Consider the following 17,226-nt stretch of genomic DNA (forward strand, 5'->3'; position numbering starts at 1 on the left):
CTGGAAAATATCCAAACTCAGTACCTCTGTCAGGTATTCCAAGTTAGAGGGTCCATTATTATGCAGCTGATACTTCTCCAAATCCTTAAGAGGCCACAGAAGATTCCAAACTTCAAGTTTCTCTGTCCATTGTTTTTCCAAAGTCTCTGATATAATGAAAATGTTATTCATCAGTCAAGTGTGAGTTGCCCTTGCATATATAACCCAGGTGTTCTAAGGACATAGAATTAATATATAAGTATTTTTTGTAATTTTTCTGGATATAAAAAATACTCAACCGTGCCATTTTTTTATTCTTTTGCATTTACATTGACTCAGTTATCAAATGACAAACTGCACTTTTTAAAAACCATTTGCAGCCCTACCTCTGTAGCTCAGTAGCTAGAGTGCTATCCTGATGCACACAGGTTGCAGGTTTGATTCCTGCAGGTTTGATTTCTCTTTGATAATGAAAATTCCAATCATATTTTTGTTTCCTCGGGAATGGTCTCTAAGAATATGTTTCTTATACCACAGCTCTTTCTAGCCACTCATCTGCTGATGGGCAGAGGGACTGTTTCCAGAACGTGGCTATTGTAAATAATGCTGCTATGAACATAGGGGTACATATATTCTTACTGATTGGTGTATTGGGATTCTTAGGATATATTCCCAGGAGTGGGATTACACAATGGAATATTATGGGGCTGAAAAAGAAGGAAATTTTACCTTTTTTGACAGCACGGAGGGACCTGGAGAGTATTTGTTAACTGAAATAAGCCAGTCTGAGAAAGACAAATACCATATGATCTCACTAATATGTGGAGTCTAATGAACAAAATAAACTTCTGAACAAAATGGAACCAGAAGCATGGTGGCCAGTGTCTGAGGGTGTGGGGTGGAGGTGACAGAATAAAGAAGGTGAAAGGATTGGCTAAAGAGCCTATATGCCTACCCCGTGGACACAACAATAGTCTGCTGAAGGCCAAGGGAGTGGGAGGTGGCGGTAGGTTGAGGTGGGCAAAGAGGGGGGATGGGAACATCTGCAATAGTGTCAACATTACAAATTATTAATTTAAAAAGAATATATTTATTTAGTGTACAGTGCAAGTTCCATATGATCAGTGCAGCAGGTACAGTTTTGAACAGATGGGTGTCTTTCTTGTACGTGTCCTCGTACCTGTCTCATGTAGGAATTCATGTTTGCATTTCAGTCTGAAACAGGTGATAGTCCACAGACAGAGGAATGATTGGTACTGTGCCTCCAAGAAGGTCTGTCCCAGCTCCCTCATGAGTTTATTTCCTCATTTAGTTCCTTTTGCACAAGGCATGGAGGACGGAACATGTTGCCTCTGATGGATGAGCTGTCGTTTGGAAACTTTTGTTTGCAATTTTCAGAAGCATGCAATTTTTAACTACAGAGTGAGCCATGAAGAGGGTACCAATTTTATTCTCCTCCCTTCCCCATGTTGTGTTTTCATTTGACATGAGTTGTTTATTTTTCCCTTTTACTTTTCAGCGGACAGTGACAAGAGAAAAGGCAGGTACCAATATCACTCAACTCTCTGAACTCCTGAGTTAAAAAGGCAAAGTGTTGACAAAAGTTAATTTTAAAACTGCTTTCTTTTGACAATTAAGTTATTTTGCAGTTTGGCTAAACTCAAAGATTTAAAACCTGTCGACTTGCAAAAAGATTTGTGTCCACATATTATAGTCGTGCGCTTTCTCAATGATTATAACAACTACTAAAAAGACTTCTAGGATTCACAGATTATCTTTTAATTGTACAAAATAGAGCTCACTGAAAGACGCCTTGCTTAATTTAATATACATGGAAAAAATGGCCAAATTAAAATACCAATTTATATATACTACTGCTAAGAAAATATTTGGAACAAAACTATTTTATTTCATTAAATAAGTGATGTGGTCCAAACCCTGAATGTTCCCAATACCTCACGCCACCCATACAGATATATGTACGGGATACAAGTCTAGGTATGCTCTCTCTAACATTCTAGCAACATTTTCCTTTTATTTAGTCATTTCAGAAAATTCACTTACTTTTCGCTTTCCTAAGGAAAAAGCACTGCTAATTTTTCTGTTCCCATTTGTGTCGTGCTTACTCTTTATTCATATTCACTGTACCAGTTCACTTTGCAGTGGCAGTTTTCAACGGATCTTAATTTTCTGTGGTCATTTCCCTTATATTTACAAAAGTTTTCCATTTTCTTTTTCAGAAGAACTTCAGCAACAACTTGGTAACTTTCCACTTTCCTCAGACTGGCATTCCATTAGAGATATATTTCTCTGAAAAGATTCTTTTCTTGTCCATATCTTAGTCTCTAAATCATTACCCACCACCATCTTTGCTCTTTTTTTAAATTTGCTTCCCGCCGCCCCCAAACCCCCCCCCACCCCCATGAATGTTAAATTATCCTATTCATTTGTTTTTTGGTTGTGGTTTTTTTGTTTTTGTTTTTGTTTTGCTTCCTGGGATTCTCCCACGTCCTGCCTCTACCCTTTCCATTCTCTTTCCTTCACTTGCTCTCTGCCTTGCAGATGCTTCCTATAACTGCATGTCAAGGGGGATGAGCTGAAGATCAGGTTAGAGAGCTTGTGCTTGCTTCCACGCCAGGTATCTTCTGGAAAACTACCTTTTACTTGGGTTTTCCAGCAGGGCCTCTGGATGGGTGTGCCCATTGCTGTGCACACAATACTATGCTAATTCTTAAGGGAAGGAATCAAGCTTCAAAGTTTCTGATGTATGATTTCTCTTCTATTGGACTTTTAAACACTCTGAACATACAGACTGGTGGCAAGTTGACCTTGAGAATTGCTATTCTACTTCCCTTGACCATATTCTCACATGATCCAAGATATATAACTATTTTTACCTGATTGTGCCTGGTTATTTGCTCTTTCCAACCATAGTTATTACTGCACTTTCATTTTTATTCAATTGTTTACTAATGCACCAAGTTGCTCTTCCTTTGGGATCTTTATACATATGTTTTTCACTCAAGAAAATTGTCTAAAATCTAAGGTTGGTTTCTAAGATATTCCCACGTCACTCTTCAGTACCCTACTCAGGAGTTATTTCAATCTTTCTGCCCCTCCATATGAGATGACATTTTTATGCAATTGTACCAATGATTTCGGTAGAATGGACTTTCCTGAGTTGTTCTCCATTTACAGAAGGGACGTGACTGGCCATGTTGTAGAAATAGTTGTGAGCAGATGTGGGACTTTAGTTTCATCTCTGCACAATGTTTATAAAACCTCTCTCCTAGAAGTGCGTTTAGATGTCGACTTTTCAGTTAGGAGACAGGCACAGTAAAGGTCCAGTGAGAGGCAGAATCCCTGTCAGAGAATCCCAGTCCTTTCTCTCCCCTGCATTCAGCACCCATGTGAATTGATTAAGAAAAGCTCGTTCAGGAACGACCTAACACAGAAGCTCTGGTGCAGTTCCACTGGAAATTAATCCATGGACTAAAGCACTGTGAACACGGGCACCAGCACCCTGACCCTGTATTGTCTAGCGCAGCTTTGTCTCAGTGTCCCCTTCCCCAGGCTTTGTGGCCACTTTGTACAGTGTAGCTGCCACAGTGATGAAAGTGACCCATAAATTTCAAGGTAGCCAATGACTAAAGTTAACAAACTGACTAGCAGGAACATAAACTTACCAAAATCAAGAGAGTCTTAACAATTAACTACCAAAGGAATATTTTAAAACTTTGTTATTTCACGAAATTAACTCCACTTTCCCCCTGTTTATTTACTGAACAGTAGTGAGCTCTGAGCCACTGAGTGTGAAGGGAGCATGATGTGTGTGCGCGTGGGTGTTGGGGCATTGTGTATATGTATGTGTTCATGCATGTGTGTGGCTTTGTGTTTGCATATTCCTTTACATATGTGTGCGTTCATCTGAAACCTGGTAAAGTTATTATTAAATATGAATTTATTTGTAAATGTTAATTCCCTTTGTGATCCTTTCCCACTCACCTGACTTTGGTCTTTCCTTTTCTTTCAGAGGAGGCTCAGAACAAACTAGGTAAGACTTCTGATATCCCTTTACTCTTGGTCTCCTTCACAACATCTGCTTTCTCTCCCTCTCTGACATTTCCTGCCTTTTTACCTGTGCCTTCCATTGGCCTTTTCTTCTCCTGATGTCTGCTCTCCCCCCGACCCCCCCACGCCCCCGGATTTTGGGGACTAGGCTGCTCCTATTTTGAATTCTGGCCCTTTGGTTTTCCCTACTTTCCATCCCTTCCTGTTCCTCCTTTTTTCATTTTATACAAAATTATTTCCCTGTAAACATTGGCTGCTGTCTTGCCGAGAATTGACAGTTTCATTAAGAAGTTGGTGAGATGAAGGGTGGTAACCTCATAGACACATGGCTCCTTTTATATTTATTTCTGGAAAATATCCAAACTCAGTACCTCTGTCAGGTATTCCAAGTTAGAGGGTCCATTATTATGCAGCTGATACTTCTCCAAATCCTTAAGAGGCCACAGAAGATTCCAAACTTCAAGTTTCTCTGTCCATTGTTTTTCCAAAGTCTCTGATATAATGAAAATGTTATTCATCGGTCAAGTGTGAGTTGCCCTTGCATATATAACCCAGGTGTTCTAAGGACATAGAATTAATATATAAGTATTTTTTGTAATTTTTCTGGATATAAAAAATACTCAACCGTGCCATTTTTTTATTCTTTTGCATTTACATTGACTCAGTTATCAAATGACAAACTGCACTTTTTAAAAACCATTTGCAGCCCTACCTCTGTAGCTCAGTAGCTAGAGTGCTATCCTGATGCACACAGGTTGCAGGTTTGATTCCTGCAGGTTTGATTTCTCTTTGATAATGAAAATTCCAATCATATTTTTGTTTCCTCGGGAATGGTCTCTAAGAATATGTTTCTTATACCACAGCTCTTTCTAGCCACTCATCTGCTGATGGGCAGAGGGACTGTTTCCAGAACGTGGCTATTGTAAATAATGCTGCTATGAACATAGGGGTACATATATTCTTACTGATTGGTGTATTGGGATTCTTAGGATATATTCCCAGGAGTGGGATTACACAATGGAATATTATGGGGCTGAAAAAGAAGGAAATTTTACCTTTTTTGACAGCACGGAGGGACCTGGAGAGTATTTGTTAACTGAAATAAGCCAGTCTGAGAAAGACAAATACCATATGATCTCACTAATATGTGGAGTCTAATGAACAAAATAAACTTCTGAACAAAATGGAACCAGAAGCATGGTGGCCAGTGTCTGAGGGTGTGGGGTGGAGGTGACAGAATAAAGAAGGTGAAAGGATTGGCTAAAGAGCCTATATGCCTACCCCGTGGACACAATAATAGTCTGCTGAAGGCCAAGGGAGTGGGAGGTGGCGGTAGGTTGAGGTGGGCAAAGAGGAGGGATGGGAACATCTGCAATAGTGTCAACATTACAAATTATTAATTTAAAAAGAATATATTTATTTAGTGTACAGTGCAAGTTCCATATGATCAGTGCAGCAGGTACAGTTTTGAACAGATGGGTGTCTTTCTTGTACACGTCCTCGTACCTGTCTCATGTAGGAATTCATGTTTGCATTTCAGTCTGAAACAGGTGATAGTCCACAGACAGAGGAATGATTGGTACTGTGCCTCCAAGAAGGTCTGTCCCAGCTCCCTCATGAGTTTATTTCCTCATTTAGTTCCTTTTGCACAAGGCATGGAGGACGGAACATGTTGCCTCTGATGGATGAGCTGTCGTTTGGAAACTTTTGTTTGCAATTTTCAGAAGCATGCAATTTTTAACTACAGAGTGAGCCATGAAGAGGGTACCAATTTTATTCTCCTCCCTTCCCCATGTTGTGTTTTCATTTGACATGAGTTGTTTATTTTTCCCTTTTACTTTTCAGCGGACAGTGACAAGAGAAAAGGCAGGTACCAATATCACTCAACTCTCTGAATTCCTGAGTTAAAAGGGCAAAGTGTTGACAAAAGTTAATTTTAAAACTGCTTTCTTTTGACAATTAAGTTATTTTGCAATTTTGCTAAACTCAAAGATTTAAAACCTGTCGACTTGCAAAAAGATTTGTGTCCACATATTATAGTCGTGCGCTTTCTCAATGATTATAACAACTACTAAAAAGACTTCTAGGATTCACAGATTATCTTTTAATTGTACAAAATAGAGCTCACTGAAAGACACCTTGCTTAATTTAATATACATGGAAAAAATGGCCAAATTAAAATACCAATTTATATATACTACTGCTAAGAAAATATTTGGAACAAAACTATTTTATTTCATTAAATAAGTGATGTGGTCCAAACCCTGAATGTTCCCAATACCTCACGCCACCCATACAGATATATGTACGGGATACAAGTCTAGGTGTGCTCTCTCTAACATTCTAGCAACATTTTCCTTTTATTTAGTCATTTCAGAAAATTCACTTACTTTTCGCTTTCCTAAGGAAAAAGCACTGCTAATTTTTCTGTTCCCATTTGTGTCGTGCTTACTCTTTATTCATATTCACTGTACCAGTTCACTTTGCAGTGGCAGTTTTCAACGGATCTTAATTTTCTGTGGTCATTTCCCTTATATTTACAAAAGTTTTCCATTTTCTTTTTCAGAAGAACTTCAGCAACAACTTGGTAACTTTTTTAGACTGGAATTCCCTTAGAGATGTATTTCTCTGAAAAGGTTCTTTTCTTGTCCATATCTTAGTCTCTAAATCATTAGGGTGATATACTATTATAATTTAGTAATGGAGTTATTCCATTACATAGAAAGCTTCCTTTAACTTGGGTTCCTCCCCCCGCCCCTCACCTCCATGCGCTCTGAGATGGAGAGCTATTGTTTTATGTGTGATGTCCCAATTCTTAATGGAAGGTTTCAAACTCCAAAACTACTGAGTGAGATAGTTCCTTCTATGCTGCCTTCTTCACATTTGTCTAGAGTCTAGACCAGTGGTTCTCAACCTTCTGGCCCTTTAAATACAGTTCCTCATGACCTAGCTGGTTTGGCTCACTGGATAAAGCGTCGGCCTGGAAACTGAAGGGTCCCAGGTTTGATTCTGGTCAAGAGCATATACCTTCGTCGCGGACACATCTGCCGTAGAGGCTGTGCAGGAAGCAGCTGATTGATGCTTCTCTCTCATCGATGTCTCTAACTCTCTATTCCTCTCCCTTCCTCTCTGTAAAAAATTAATAAAATATATTTAAAAAATAAAAATTAAAAAACAATAAATACAGTTTCTCATGTTGTGACCCAACCATAAAATTATTTTCGTTGCTATTTCATAACTGTAATGTTGCTACTGTTATGAATCATAATGTAAATATCTGATATGCAGGATGGTCTTAGGCGACCCCTGTGAAAGGGTCCTTCTATCGCCAAAGGGGTCACGACCAACAGGTTGAGAACCGCTGGTCTAAAGTCATGTCAAATATAATCTTGAGACTTGCTTCTCTTGACCATATTCTCAAGTTACCCATGGTACATAAATATTTTTGCATGATTTTGCCTGGTTATTTTTCTTAGTTATTACTCCTCTTAATTTTTATTCACTTAATTATTAATTCAACAAATTATGTTTCCTTCAGAGTGTTTTATACATGTGTTTTTCACTCAATTTAACATAATTGACAATTTATCTCTAAAGTCTAAAGCCATTTTCTAAGATATTCCTATCCCCTTACAAGAATTCTTTAAATCCTCATGTATTTTTAATTTGTAGGAACGTTTTTTAGATGGAACAAACATTAGAGATTTCTTTCATTATTTTTGAAATGGGCATTACCTGGCCAATATGCAGACACAAACATTGTTGAATGTATGGCTTTAACTGCATCTTCTTAATGAAGTTGAGGAAACCTGTCTCATATTTGTGTGTTTGTATCTTTTATCTCAGCTTGGAGGAAGGCTCAATTTAAGTTGGGTGAGTAACGCTTCTTCTCAGAAAGCTCCATTTGTTTGTCACTCGGGTCCTGCCCTGATGGCAGTAGGAGAGGAGGCAGAAGTACAACAAAGTGTCTATAGTTTGCAAAGGAGCATTTGAAACATCTTCTTTTTAAATGTCAATAAATTCTCTCTGAACTGCAAACCACACATGATTCTGCATGACCTTTCTCCTCTCCTCTTTCTTCCTTCCTGTCTTCATGCTATGCTCCCTCCTTCCACTCCTCTCTCTGTGGCTCCCACGTTTTGTTGCTTCTGTTTCCATCTGTCCTACACCAGAACATTATTATCATGCTTGAAAAAAATGGAATATGAATATAATAGAAGACAGAAAGAGGAAGTTCAAAGAATTCATAAGAAATGGGACAAAGACGGGGAGAAATGGAAAGACATTGAGAGAAAACAGGAAAAGAACAAAGCTAAAGCTCCCTGTTTTGTTTTTGTTTTTTGTTTTTTGCAGTTTGGATGAAGGCGCCATTGTATGCTGGTGAGTGACATGGACTGTGATTAAAGAAATCTTATTATCAAAGATTTTTAGTTGAATACTGTGTGTGCAATTCTGAAAATCAAAGAAACCCCAAAGTATACATTCCATGAACTCAATAGATTATTCAATATTTTAACAGATAAGGATGTGTTTAAAACATTACATTTTAGTAGATTTTATTTATTAATTTCATCTCACATTGTCTTAAGCATAGGTAGAGTGTTCATCATCTGCTAAAAATTTAGGAAACTAAAGCAAAAAAATAAGTTATTTGGTCAGACTCACCTTATGCCCTATTTACTGTCAAACATCCTAAATAGATTATAGATATTTATCCTATAGGAATGTTGTGTGAGGAGCGCATAAGAATGGGTCAGATCTTCAAGTCAGACATAATTTAGGAGGTGGTACAAGAGCCTGTAGTATATTACAGAGTATTATCTTTTGTTGTTTTATCTTGAATTAACCCCAGTGAATTTATACTAATAGAATTCTGGACAGACAGACAGCGTATCTTTCAAATGGTGGGTCCTGATGTTCATTTGTTCTGTTCCTTTCAGATTGGAGAAAAGAGGAGTTCGAAACTGGTGGGTCTGTGATGGTCCCGAAGAGACCCTGATCCTTGTGGGGTGACCTTGGGGAAAGATGGGTGGAGGTGAGCTGGGTCTACCCAGGGCCAGAGCAGATCTCACAGAATGGGGACTCTCTGGCCCAGGTCTATGGAAACTTTCCTAGAAAACATGGCGGTCCACTTGTCTTTGCAGTAAATGTGATTCTGGATGCAGGCACTGCCCATCCTGCCCTCCTGTGTGAAGATGGGAAACGAGTAACCTGGCGAGAGCCTTGTCAAGATCTACCCCACTCCACACAGAGATTTGACTCCCTTCCCTGCGTGCTGGGTCAGCTGGACCTCAGGAGAGGGAGATCCTTCTGGGAGGTGGAGGTTGGGAACGCACGTTCCTGGGACCTGGGAATTTGCAGGGATAATGTCACGAGGAAAGGGAGGGTTACTATGTCTCCACAGAATGGTTTCTGGGCCATAAGGCTCTATGAGGGGGCGTACTGGGCCCTCACTTCCCCAGAAACCCCTCTTAGTCTAAAACAAAGACTCCTTAAATTGGGGATATTCCTGGATTATGAGGCTGGAGATGTATCTTTCTATAACATGACAGATGGGTCCCACATATTCAGCTTTCCTAAGAACACGTTCTACGGTGCCCTAAAACCTCTTTTCAGGCTTTGGTCATCTGACTCAGGCTCCCTAACCATCTGCCCGGGGGGAAGAACGCCTGATGTTACAATTGATATTCCTAATTAACTCTCATAAGAAAGTATTACTTTGGGCCCCAATTATGATATAAACTGATTTTGTCCTTCTTCTTACTGGTTCATGTTCAAAATGAAGCTCTGAGACACTGATGATTTCCCTCATATCAGTTCCTCCTTCTTCCTTAGTTAGACTCCTCTCATTATTGCCTTGTCCTAGGACAGCCTAATACAGTGATGGCGAACCTATTACACGCATGTCAAAGGTGACATGCGAACTCATTTTTTTGGTTGATTTTTCTTTGTTAAATGGAATTTTAATATATAAACTAAATATCAAAAATATAAGTCTTTTTTTTACAATGGTCGCAAATATCAAAAAATTTCTATATGTGACACGGCACCAGAGTTAAGTTAGGGTTTTTCGAAATGCTGACACGCCAAGCTCAAAAGGTTTGCCATCACTGGCCTAATACAAATGTTAGATTTCCTAACCTCCCCTGCTGCATGTGACTGAATAATGGCCCCTGTATTGTAAGGTGAATTATCCTATATGACTGCTGAAATGTGTCCTTAAGGGAAATTATGTCCTTTTTCCTTTATTTTTTGCTGGCTATAATGTTTCATCATGGATGGAACTCAAAACACATCTATGACCATGTACAATGACATGGATGATAGAAAAGACAGAATGAGCTTGGGTATTTGACAACATCATTGAAATACTGTATTGCCCAATTCCAGAATTATTTTCTGTGAGAAATAAACTTGTATATCTTTAAGATGTTTATATGTTGAATAATTGTCTCTAGTGATTGAATCTGACTGACTGATGAATTCTCCCTTGAAGGATGGTAGCAGATGACATCTACAGTTGAATATTCAAGTAAACCCCGAGGTGTAAAGTCCTGCGCCCCCAGTGTGTCAGTCTCCTTGGGGCCTCTCACTTTCTCCTGACCCGTCAACACTCCTGACTTCACTTACTCCCCTTTTCTCTATCGGTGTCATGGTTCATACTGTCAAGTATTCTATTGCTAATAAATGGAAATCTGGATGCTGTTGTTCTCCTGTCACATCAGCTTGGAAAAACAATATTGATTAATCTAGTTATCTATTTCTCAGACAGGCAGCTTACCATGCTACAAAGATCTACACATACAAGATAGTACAGTCACTATCACAGCATGGACACCAGCACTCTGGTACTCCTCACATGTATCTCCAACCATTTGCATTTCCTTAGTTTTGTGGTCAATTTTATTAAAAATTTCACTTTCTTTTAAATTCCACCTTTACTGCTCCCCTTTTCTCGATATTGCTATATGTCCACTGTGAATACTAATAATTAAGGAGGAGATGTCAAAAGGTAATTGTCTCAACATTGTAAGATGAAATTGTCTCAACTTTGTAATAACTAATATAACAAACCTATTTGAGTAAGCATCTCTCCACTACTCCTCCCTGGCCATTACCTTAAGGGAAGCATCCCTCTTCCTTTACAGGGATCACCACTCCTTCTTCTCTGCATCCATCCTGTACTCTCCTCTCTGGTACTAGAATCCATCAGTTACTCCTCTCAGCCTTTATCATAGCTTTCTTTTCCATTGATATTAAAATTTTTTAAATATTTCTCATCTTAAATTCAAAACTATACAATTTTTCATCAGCTCTGTATTCTCTGAGATATGCTCCTAATTCTCTTTTCATAATCAAACTTTTCAAAATAGTTACCTAGTATATAAATAGTCTATTTATATTTCCCTGTTTCCCAGTCCCTCCTCAGCATACACTATGATACAGGTTGAATTGTACTCCCCCACTCCAAATTTCAAATTCATGGGTTGAAGTCCTTACCTCCAGTGTTCAGAATGTGACATTATTTGGAAGTAGGGTCATCACAGATATAATTCATTAAGGAGAGGTCATACTGGATTAGGGTGGATCCATAATCCAATATGACTGGGTCCTTTTAAAAGGGGGAAATCTGGACACTGACACGCACACAGGGAAACATGACGCCAAGATTGGAGTTTCACTGCCACAAGTCAAGGAATGTCCCTGGTTGCTGACAAACCATCAGCAGTGAGGAGAGAGGTATGGGACAGAGCCCTTCCTAGTCCATTCAGAGGTGCTGTGGCCCTGCCAGTACCTTGATCTCAAACTTCTAGTCTCCACAACTGTGAGACAATAGACTTCTGTTGTTTAGGCTGCTCTATTTGGGGTTGTTTGTTACAGCAGCCCTAGCAAACTAATGGACTATTTTTATCCCAATAATTCCACTGAACTTTTCATCCTAATGCCACCATTCTCACAGGGCCTCAGTGGGTGCAATAGCAGAGATGCGGCCCATATGTGACTGCTGTATATGCCCAGGTGCCCCTGAAGAGACGGCGTGGAGCTCTGGTATGTTGTGGGACCAACTGAGTGCAGCCCTCAGGCACTGACTGCCAGGCATCAGGCAGTCAAGCTACACACCCACAAAGTGCCATCAATTCTTCTAAAACAGTTTTCTACAGTTCAATCAAAATGTTCCCCAAACAAGATTTGAACCCAACATACTATCCAAGCCTCACCTTCCCGTTTTATGGTTAATCTCCCATGGCTTTTATACGCTTAAGAGACAGAATCTGGGGGGTAAGAGATCAACCAAAGGACTTGTACGCATGCATATAAGCATAACCAATGGACACAAGACACTGGGGGGTAGGGGAGGCCGGGGGAAGGTCAAGGGGAAAAAATAAAGGAGACATATGTGCTACTCTTTGTAATATTTTAAACATTAAAACAAAATGAAAATAAAAAAGAGACAGAATCTAAGGAGAGGAAGTCTCCTTATAAGTCAGCAGGCTTAAAGCAAAAGCCTACATCCTCCAAAGATAATTTCTTTGGAACTCCTATCAAAACCACTCATCCTTCAAGGCTGGCTTCATGGCGAACAGGATTCTAACAAGGAGAAATAAAGTTCCACCTCCAGAGCAGTACTGCTCCTTCTCTGTTTTGTCATACAAAACCCCTAATTCATGCTCTATCACAAATGCTGTTCACAGTTCTACAGTAATTTCTTGGGATAGAGAGACCTGGACTATATGCTAATGACAAAGTAACTGTGTGTTCATACTGAACACCAAACCATATGCAATGGATCCTGGGACTGGCACCACGGGCACCGAGACACAGCCTCATTGTTTCCACGTCAGAGAGCCACAGGCCCACTTTAGTGCAGTGTCAGCCTGACCCACATTTCCCAAATGACATGAGAGTCCGATTTACTATAAATATCACCTCATCGCTTGCTTTGGTACAAGGAACCTGGGTTCAGATCACAGGGCACTTTAAAAGACTCAGCCTTGCCCTGGCCAGTGTGGCTCAGTTGATTGAAGCATTGTCCCAGGCACCCAAAGGTGGCAGGTTCAATTCATGTCAGGGCACATACCCGGGTTGTGGGTTTGATCCCTAGTTGGGAATCGAGGCGCATATGGGGTTGGGGGAGCAGCCAATCGATGTTTCTCACTCACATGGATAGCTTCACTCTTTTGCACTCTCAAAGAGAGAGAGAGAGAGAGAGAGAGAGAGAGAGAGAGAGATCATTAAGTCTAGAGGAATGATTGACTATGAAGCAATGAGGGGAGAGGGGGAATTAAAAAATTATATAAGTTGCCTTTGGCCCTCCCCCTGCCATTTATGATTTTATTTTTATTGTATGTTATTTATTTACTAGAGGCCCGGTGCATGAAATTTGTGCACGGTGGGGAGGGGGGATCCCTCAGCCCCTCCTGCACCCTCTGCAATTTGGGACCCCTACACCTTTTTCTTATGTAGCTGACCCTTCACAATCTGTATCAAGTATTTTCATAGATATCATTTTTTTTCTTTTGCAGCAACTTAGAGTGGATGCAATGTGCTTCTCATTCTTGCATCTGAATTTTTTCTTCTTGCTTTGTAATAGCAAAGCTTATCCAATTTACATTTGCCCCTCAAGGGCTTATATTTGGTTCAGTTTTTAGTTGGCTCCCTGCTTTTTTTTAAGCAATAAATGTGGGTTGTGATAGTAAACCTCACTTGTAATCAAGCCTGTAGGTCTCCCTATCTGAATATTTCTATAATACCTATCACTTTAGCATACCAGAGATGGTGTTCATTTATAGAAAATAACAATAAATGTCACCTGATCATTTGATCTTCTAGTAATATTTTATAGCAAGATGTATTATTCTAGTAATTAAACTATTACAAAACTGAGGCGTACAGAAATATATCACATTGAACAATAAAGAATGACTCAAATATCAAAGCATAGTACACTTAGGGCCTCCCTTGTCCTATGCCTCAGATATCATAGCATATTACCCAGTTCACATGGAACTCAGCTTCCTTTAAATAGGAAGGGATGCCATACCCATGAAGCAACTACTTACACACATTTTTTTATTCAATTCACAGCACATACTCTTTGTACTAATTGTTGGAAAGTCATCCTAGTAATTGCCTCTGTTCCTCTCTGTATTGTTGCCTTATGTTCTGATGTTATTACTGCACTTTTATCATCCACTAGCTCTAATAAGATTGTGAATTTTTTAAGGGCAGAGATCATGACTTGAACTTGTGCGTCTCAGTCATGGTGCCTAGATCAGTGATGGCGAACCTATGACACGCGTGTCAGAGGTGACATGCAAACTCATTTTTTTGTTGATTTTTCTTTGTTTAATGGCATTTAAATATATAAAATAAATATCAAAATATAAGTCTTTGTTTTACTATGGTTTCAAATATCAAAAAATTTCTATATGTGACACAGCACCAGCGTTAAGTTAGGGTTTTTCAAAATGCTGACACGCTGAGCTCAAAAGGTTCACCATCACTGCCCTAGATAAATACTTAAATGCCACCCAGTCCCAATGACTGTGATGAGAGAGGCCCACCATTGCTGGAGACCTCTGATTTTTATTTTTATTCACTTGTTCTGTGCCTTTACAAAGGGGTTATAGATTTTGCTAAGCTGGTGCCCGGGACCTGGGGCGACTTCACCACAGGCACTCAGGCTGGCTTTGTCAGAAGAAAAAAAGATAAGAAAGCATGAGAAAAAGCAAAGAGAAGGAAGAAAAAAAAAGTTGACTTGTGGAAAAAATAAAAAAAAGAAAAACTGGAGTAGGAAAAGAAAAGAGAAAAATTGGATATATGAACAACAGAGACTAGAATCAATAAAGCAGATAGATAAGGGTTTAAAAAAACTGAAAAAATACAAGAGAAGAGAAAAGAAAATAGAGAAACATAACAAAAAGGAGACAACAATGAAGTGGCCTTCATTTCAGCCGAGTGTAATGCCCTGTGGGAGCTCACTTTGGAACCCACTCTTCTGTTGCTTGCCAATTCTGGGCTTCCTGTTAGGAACTTTGGTGCTAACCACTGGTCAGACACTGACTTTTGGATTTCAGCAACCCGCTTGAAGCTCCAAGAGATTCCACTGATCCACTGCTTGTGTCTGTCTCCACAGGCCTTGGCTGCAAACAGGAGGGGCCAATTGCCCTCTAAAGTATATATACTATCACAATGGGGTCCACAGCTGGGTAGGCAAACTTCCCCTGGTTCCCTGGGCTCCCCCTCTGCCCGCCTTTGCCTGCTAGCCAGCTGTGGATCTTAATCACTCAAGTCTGTTTCTGAAAGGGCTTTAGGTAGGAAAGGTGCTGTTTAGCTTTGAGGAATATGGTAGGTGTTTTTCCCTTTCCCAGAGCTATGTCTCAGCAAGTGGCCCAAAATATTACTCTGCCCTGGGCTGGACAGGGATCCTTGGATGGGATCTGCTGGAAACCCAGAGTTTTTCTCAGTTCTCCCGCATGTGGAAAATATCAGCCTGGCTCCCAGGATAGTGGGCCAATGGCCTCTCCCCCAATCCAGTCTCTGAGGGCTCCTTGAAAGTGTTTGCCTCTGAAAACCTCAAAATGCAGGGTGTGCAGGCAGGGCTCCTGAGGCTGAGCTGTATCACTTAGGGTGGGGTATTACTTCTTCACCTGCCCTCTGGCTGTTGGGAGCAGCTAGCTCTTCTCAGGAAAAATGGCCTTTTCAGCTTGGGGGCCAAGGACCAAATGCTCCTGGCTGCTCCCTGCAATGCTTCCCACCTCAGCCTCTCCCTGAGCACCTGGAGTGCACATCGCCCTCTCTCCCTGCACCAAATGAGTATTTGCAAATGAAATTCCTGGGCTCTGGGTTTAGAGAAAAAAAAACATGAAATTGTGGCTTTCTCTCCAACTGACTCTGGTCTGTGGCCTCCAGACTTCCTTGCAGCTAGCAACCCTGCCACCTTTCACGCCTAAGTGTTACAGGGGCTGCCTGTCTTGGCTCTGGTGTTTGGTGCTGTGAAGCCCAGTCAGGGTTCCAGCCCTCTATCTTATGAGGGGACAGACTAATGTAGCCAGCAGTTCCCGCCTCCCTCTCTGCCTGCTGGCCTGTCACCCTTGATAGCTGGGTCAGCTCCTCTAACCACCTCGCCCTTCCTACCAGTCTCCAGGTGTTTTCTGTCATTCTTTGATATAAGTCTCCTCCTCAGCTGGACATCAGAAATGCCAGGTGAATGTTCTCCAATTTAGTTGTATTTCTACTCTGGCCCTAGGACAGTGGTTCTCAACCTTGGCTGCACATTAGAATCACCTGGGAATCTTTTTAAAATGCTGATTTCTGGGCCTCATCCTCTGGAAATTCTGTTTCTTTGTTGTGGGGTGGGGCAACAACATTAGTAAAAAAGAAACAGAATTTCCGGAGGATGAGGCCCAGAAATCAGCATTTTAAAAAGATTCCCAGGTGATTCTAATATGCAGCCAAGGTTGAGAACCGTTGCCTGAGGTGCATGACATGTCTGCCTATTTGGCCAGCACTTTTTTTTTTGTCAAAGTGTTTTTATTTTAAATATGCGAAAGGAAAAAACTATAATATAATCATGTCGTTTCATGAAGAGGGCAAACCATGGTAATTTATTATAATTTGGGGCTAATTATTTGTGGATGACATGGAATAGCAGTAATTACCTTAGATTCAAATCACAGTGTCTTCAAGCTGTAGGCAGGGAAAATATAACCTGCACTCTAGTGTATTTCTTTAAAGAGATTTTTAATGGCTGCTCTAGCTATTACATTTATATAAATACTGTTTCCTCTAAAATCCGGAACAAGACAAGAATGCCCACTCCACCACACTCATTCAACATAGTGCTGGAAGTCCTAGTCAGAGCAATATGGCAAGAGAAAGAAATAAAAGGCATCCAAATTGGGAAGAAAGGTGTAAAAGTGTCACTTTTTCCAGATGACATGGTTCTATATATAGAAAACCCCAAAGACTCCACACACAAAAAATTAATAAAACAATAAACAAGTACAGTAAAACTGCAGGATACAAAATCTATGCACAAAAATCTATGGCTTTCTTATATACTAACAACAAAACTTCAGAAAAAGAAATGAAAATATTCCTATTGCAATTGCATTTAAAAAAATAAAATACCAAAGGGGAAAAAACATAACAAAGGATGTGAAAGACCTATAT

At 40.1% G+C, this 17,226-nt stretch overlaps 2 protein-coding genes across 14 annotated transcripts in view; both read left to right on the plus strand.

Moving 5' to 3' along the window:
• The window catches only part of LOC132237505 (butyrophilin subfamily 1 member A1-like), a 120,055-nt gene that overhangs the window by 16,839 nt on the left and 85,990 nt on the right, over window positions 1-17,226 (plus strand). For 6 of the 11 annotated variants that reach the window (XM_059702071.1, XM_059702060.1, XM_059702059.1 and 3 more), the window contains 3 exons: window positions 1,499-1,519; window positions 2,220-2,240; window positions 4,013-4,033. The exons of 3 other annotated variants lie outside the window; for them this stretch is intronic. In XM_059702071.1, the coding sequence (XP_059558054.1) occupies window positions 1,499-1,519; window positions 2,220-2,240; window positions 4,013-4,033 (63 nt within the window). The remainder of the gene's footprint in view (window positions 1-1,498; window positions 1,520-2,219; window positions 2,241-4,012; window positions 4,034-17,226) is intronic. 2 more of the 11 variants (XM_059702062.1, XM_059702066.1) reach the window with 1 other exon arrangement.
• On the plus strand, window positions 7,297-9,957 carry LOC132237506 (butyrophilin subfamily 1 member A1-like). Of its 3 annotated transcripts, none has more exons than XR_009453537.1 (3): window positions 7,297-7,923; window positions 8,404-9,017; window positions 9,195-9,957. XR_009453537.1 is itself a non-coding variant. In XM_059702072.1 (3 exons), the coding sequence occupies exons 1-3, from the start codon at window positions 8,409-8,411 to the stop codon at window positions 9,746-9,748; spliced, it is 603 nt and encodes a 200-aa protein (XP_059558055.1). In that variant the 5' UTR covers window positions 8,394-8,408; the 3' UTR covers window positions 9,749-9,947. The 3 variants fall into 3 exon arrangements, 2 of the variants coding, with proteins under 2 accessions (XP_059558055.1, XP_059558056.1); XM_059702072.1 differs by lacking the exon at window positions 7,297-7,923 and having other exon boundaries at window positions 8,394-8,430; window positions 8,991-9,017; window positions 9,195-9,947; XM_059702073.1 differs by lacking the exons at window positions 7,297-7,923; window positions 8,404-9,017 and adding an exon at window positions 9,061-9,085 and having other exon boundaries at window positions 9,195-9,947.

Source organism: Myotis daubentonii, chromosome 6 (assembly GCF_963259705.1).
Source record: "Myotis daubentonii chromosome 6, mMyoDau2.1, whole genome shotgun sequence".
NCBI classification, from domain to species: Eukaryota; Metazoa; Chordata; class Mammalia; order Chiroptera; family Vespertilionidae; genus Myotis; species Myotis daubentonii.

What these genes read in the sequence shown, in the direction of transcription:
- LOC132237506 (XM_059702072.1), top strand. Translation starts at nt 8,409, where the DNA reads ATGAAGGCGCCATTGTATGCTG. An exon ending in GAAGGCGCCATTGTATGCTG is followed by an intron (nt 8,431 to 8,990) that starts GTGAGTGACATG and finishes TGTTCCTTTCAG; the next exon opens with ATTGGAGAAAAGAGGAGTTC. An exon ending in AAAAGAGGAGTTCGAAACTG is followed by an intron (nt 9,018 to 9,194) that starts GTGGGTCTGTGA and finishes TTGTCTTTGCAG; the next exon opens with TAAATGTGATTCTGGATGCA.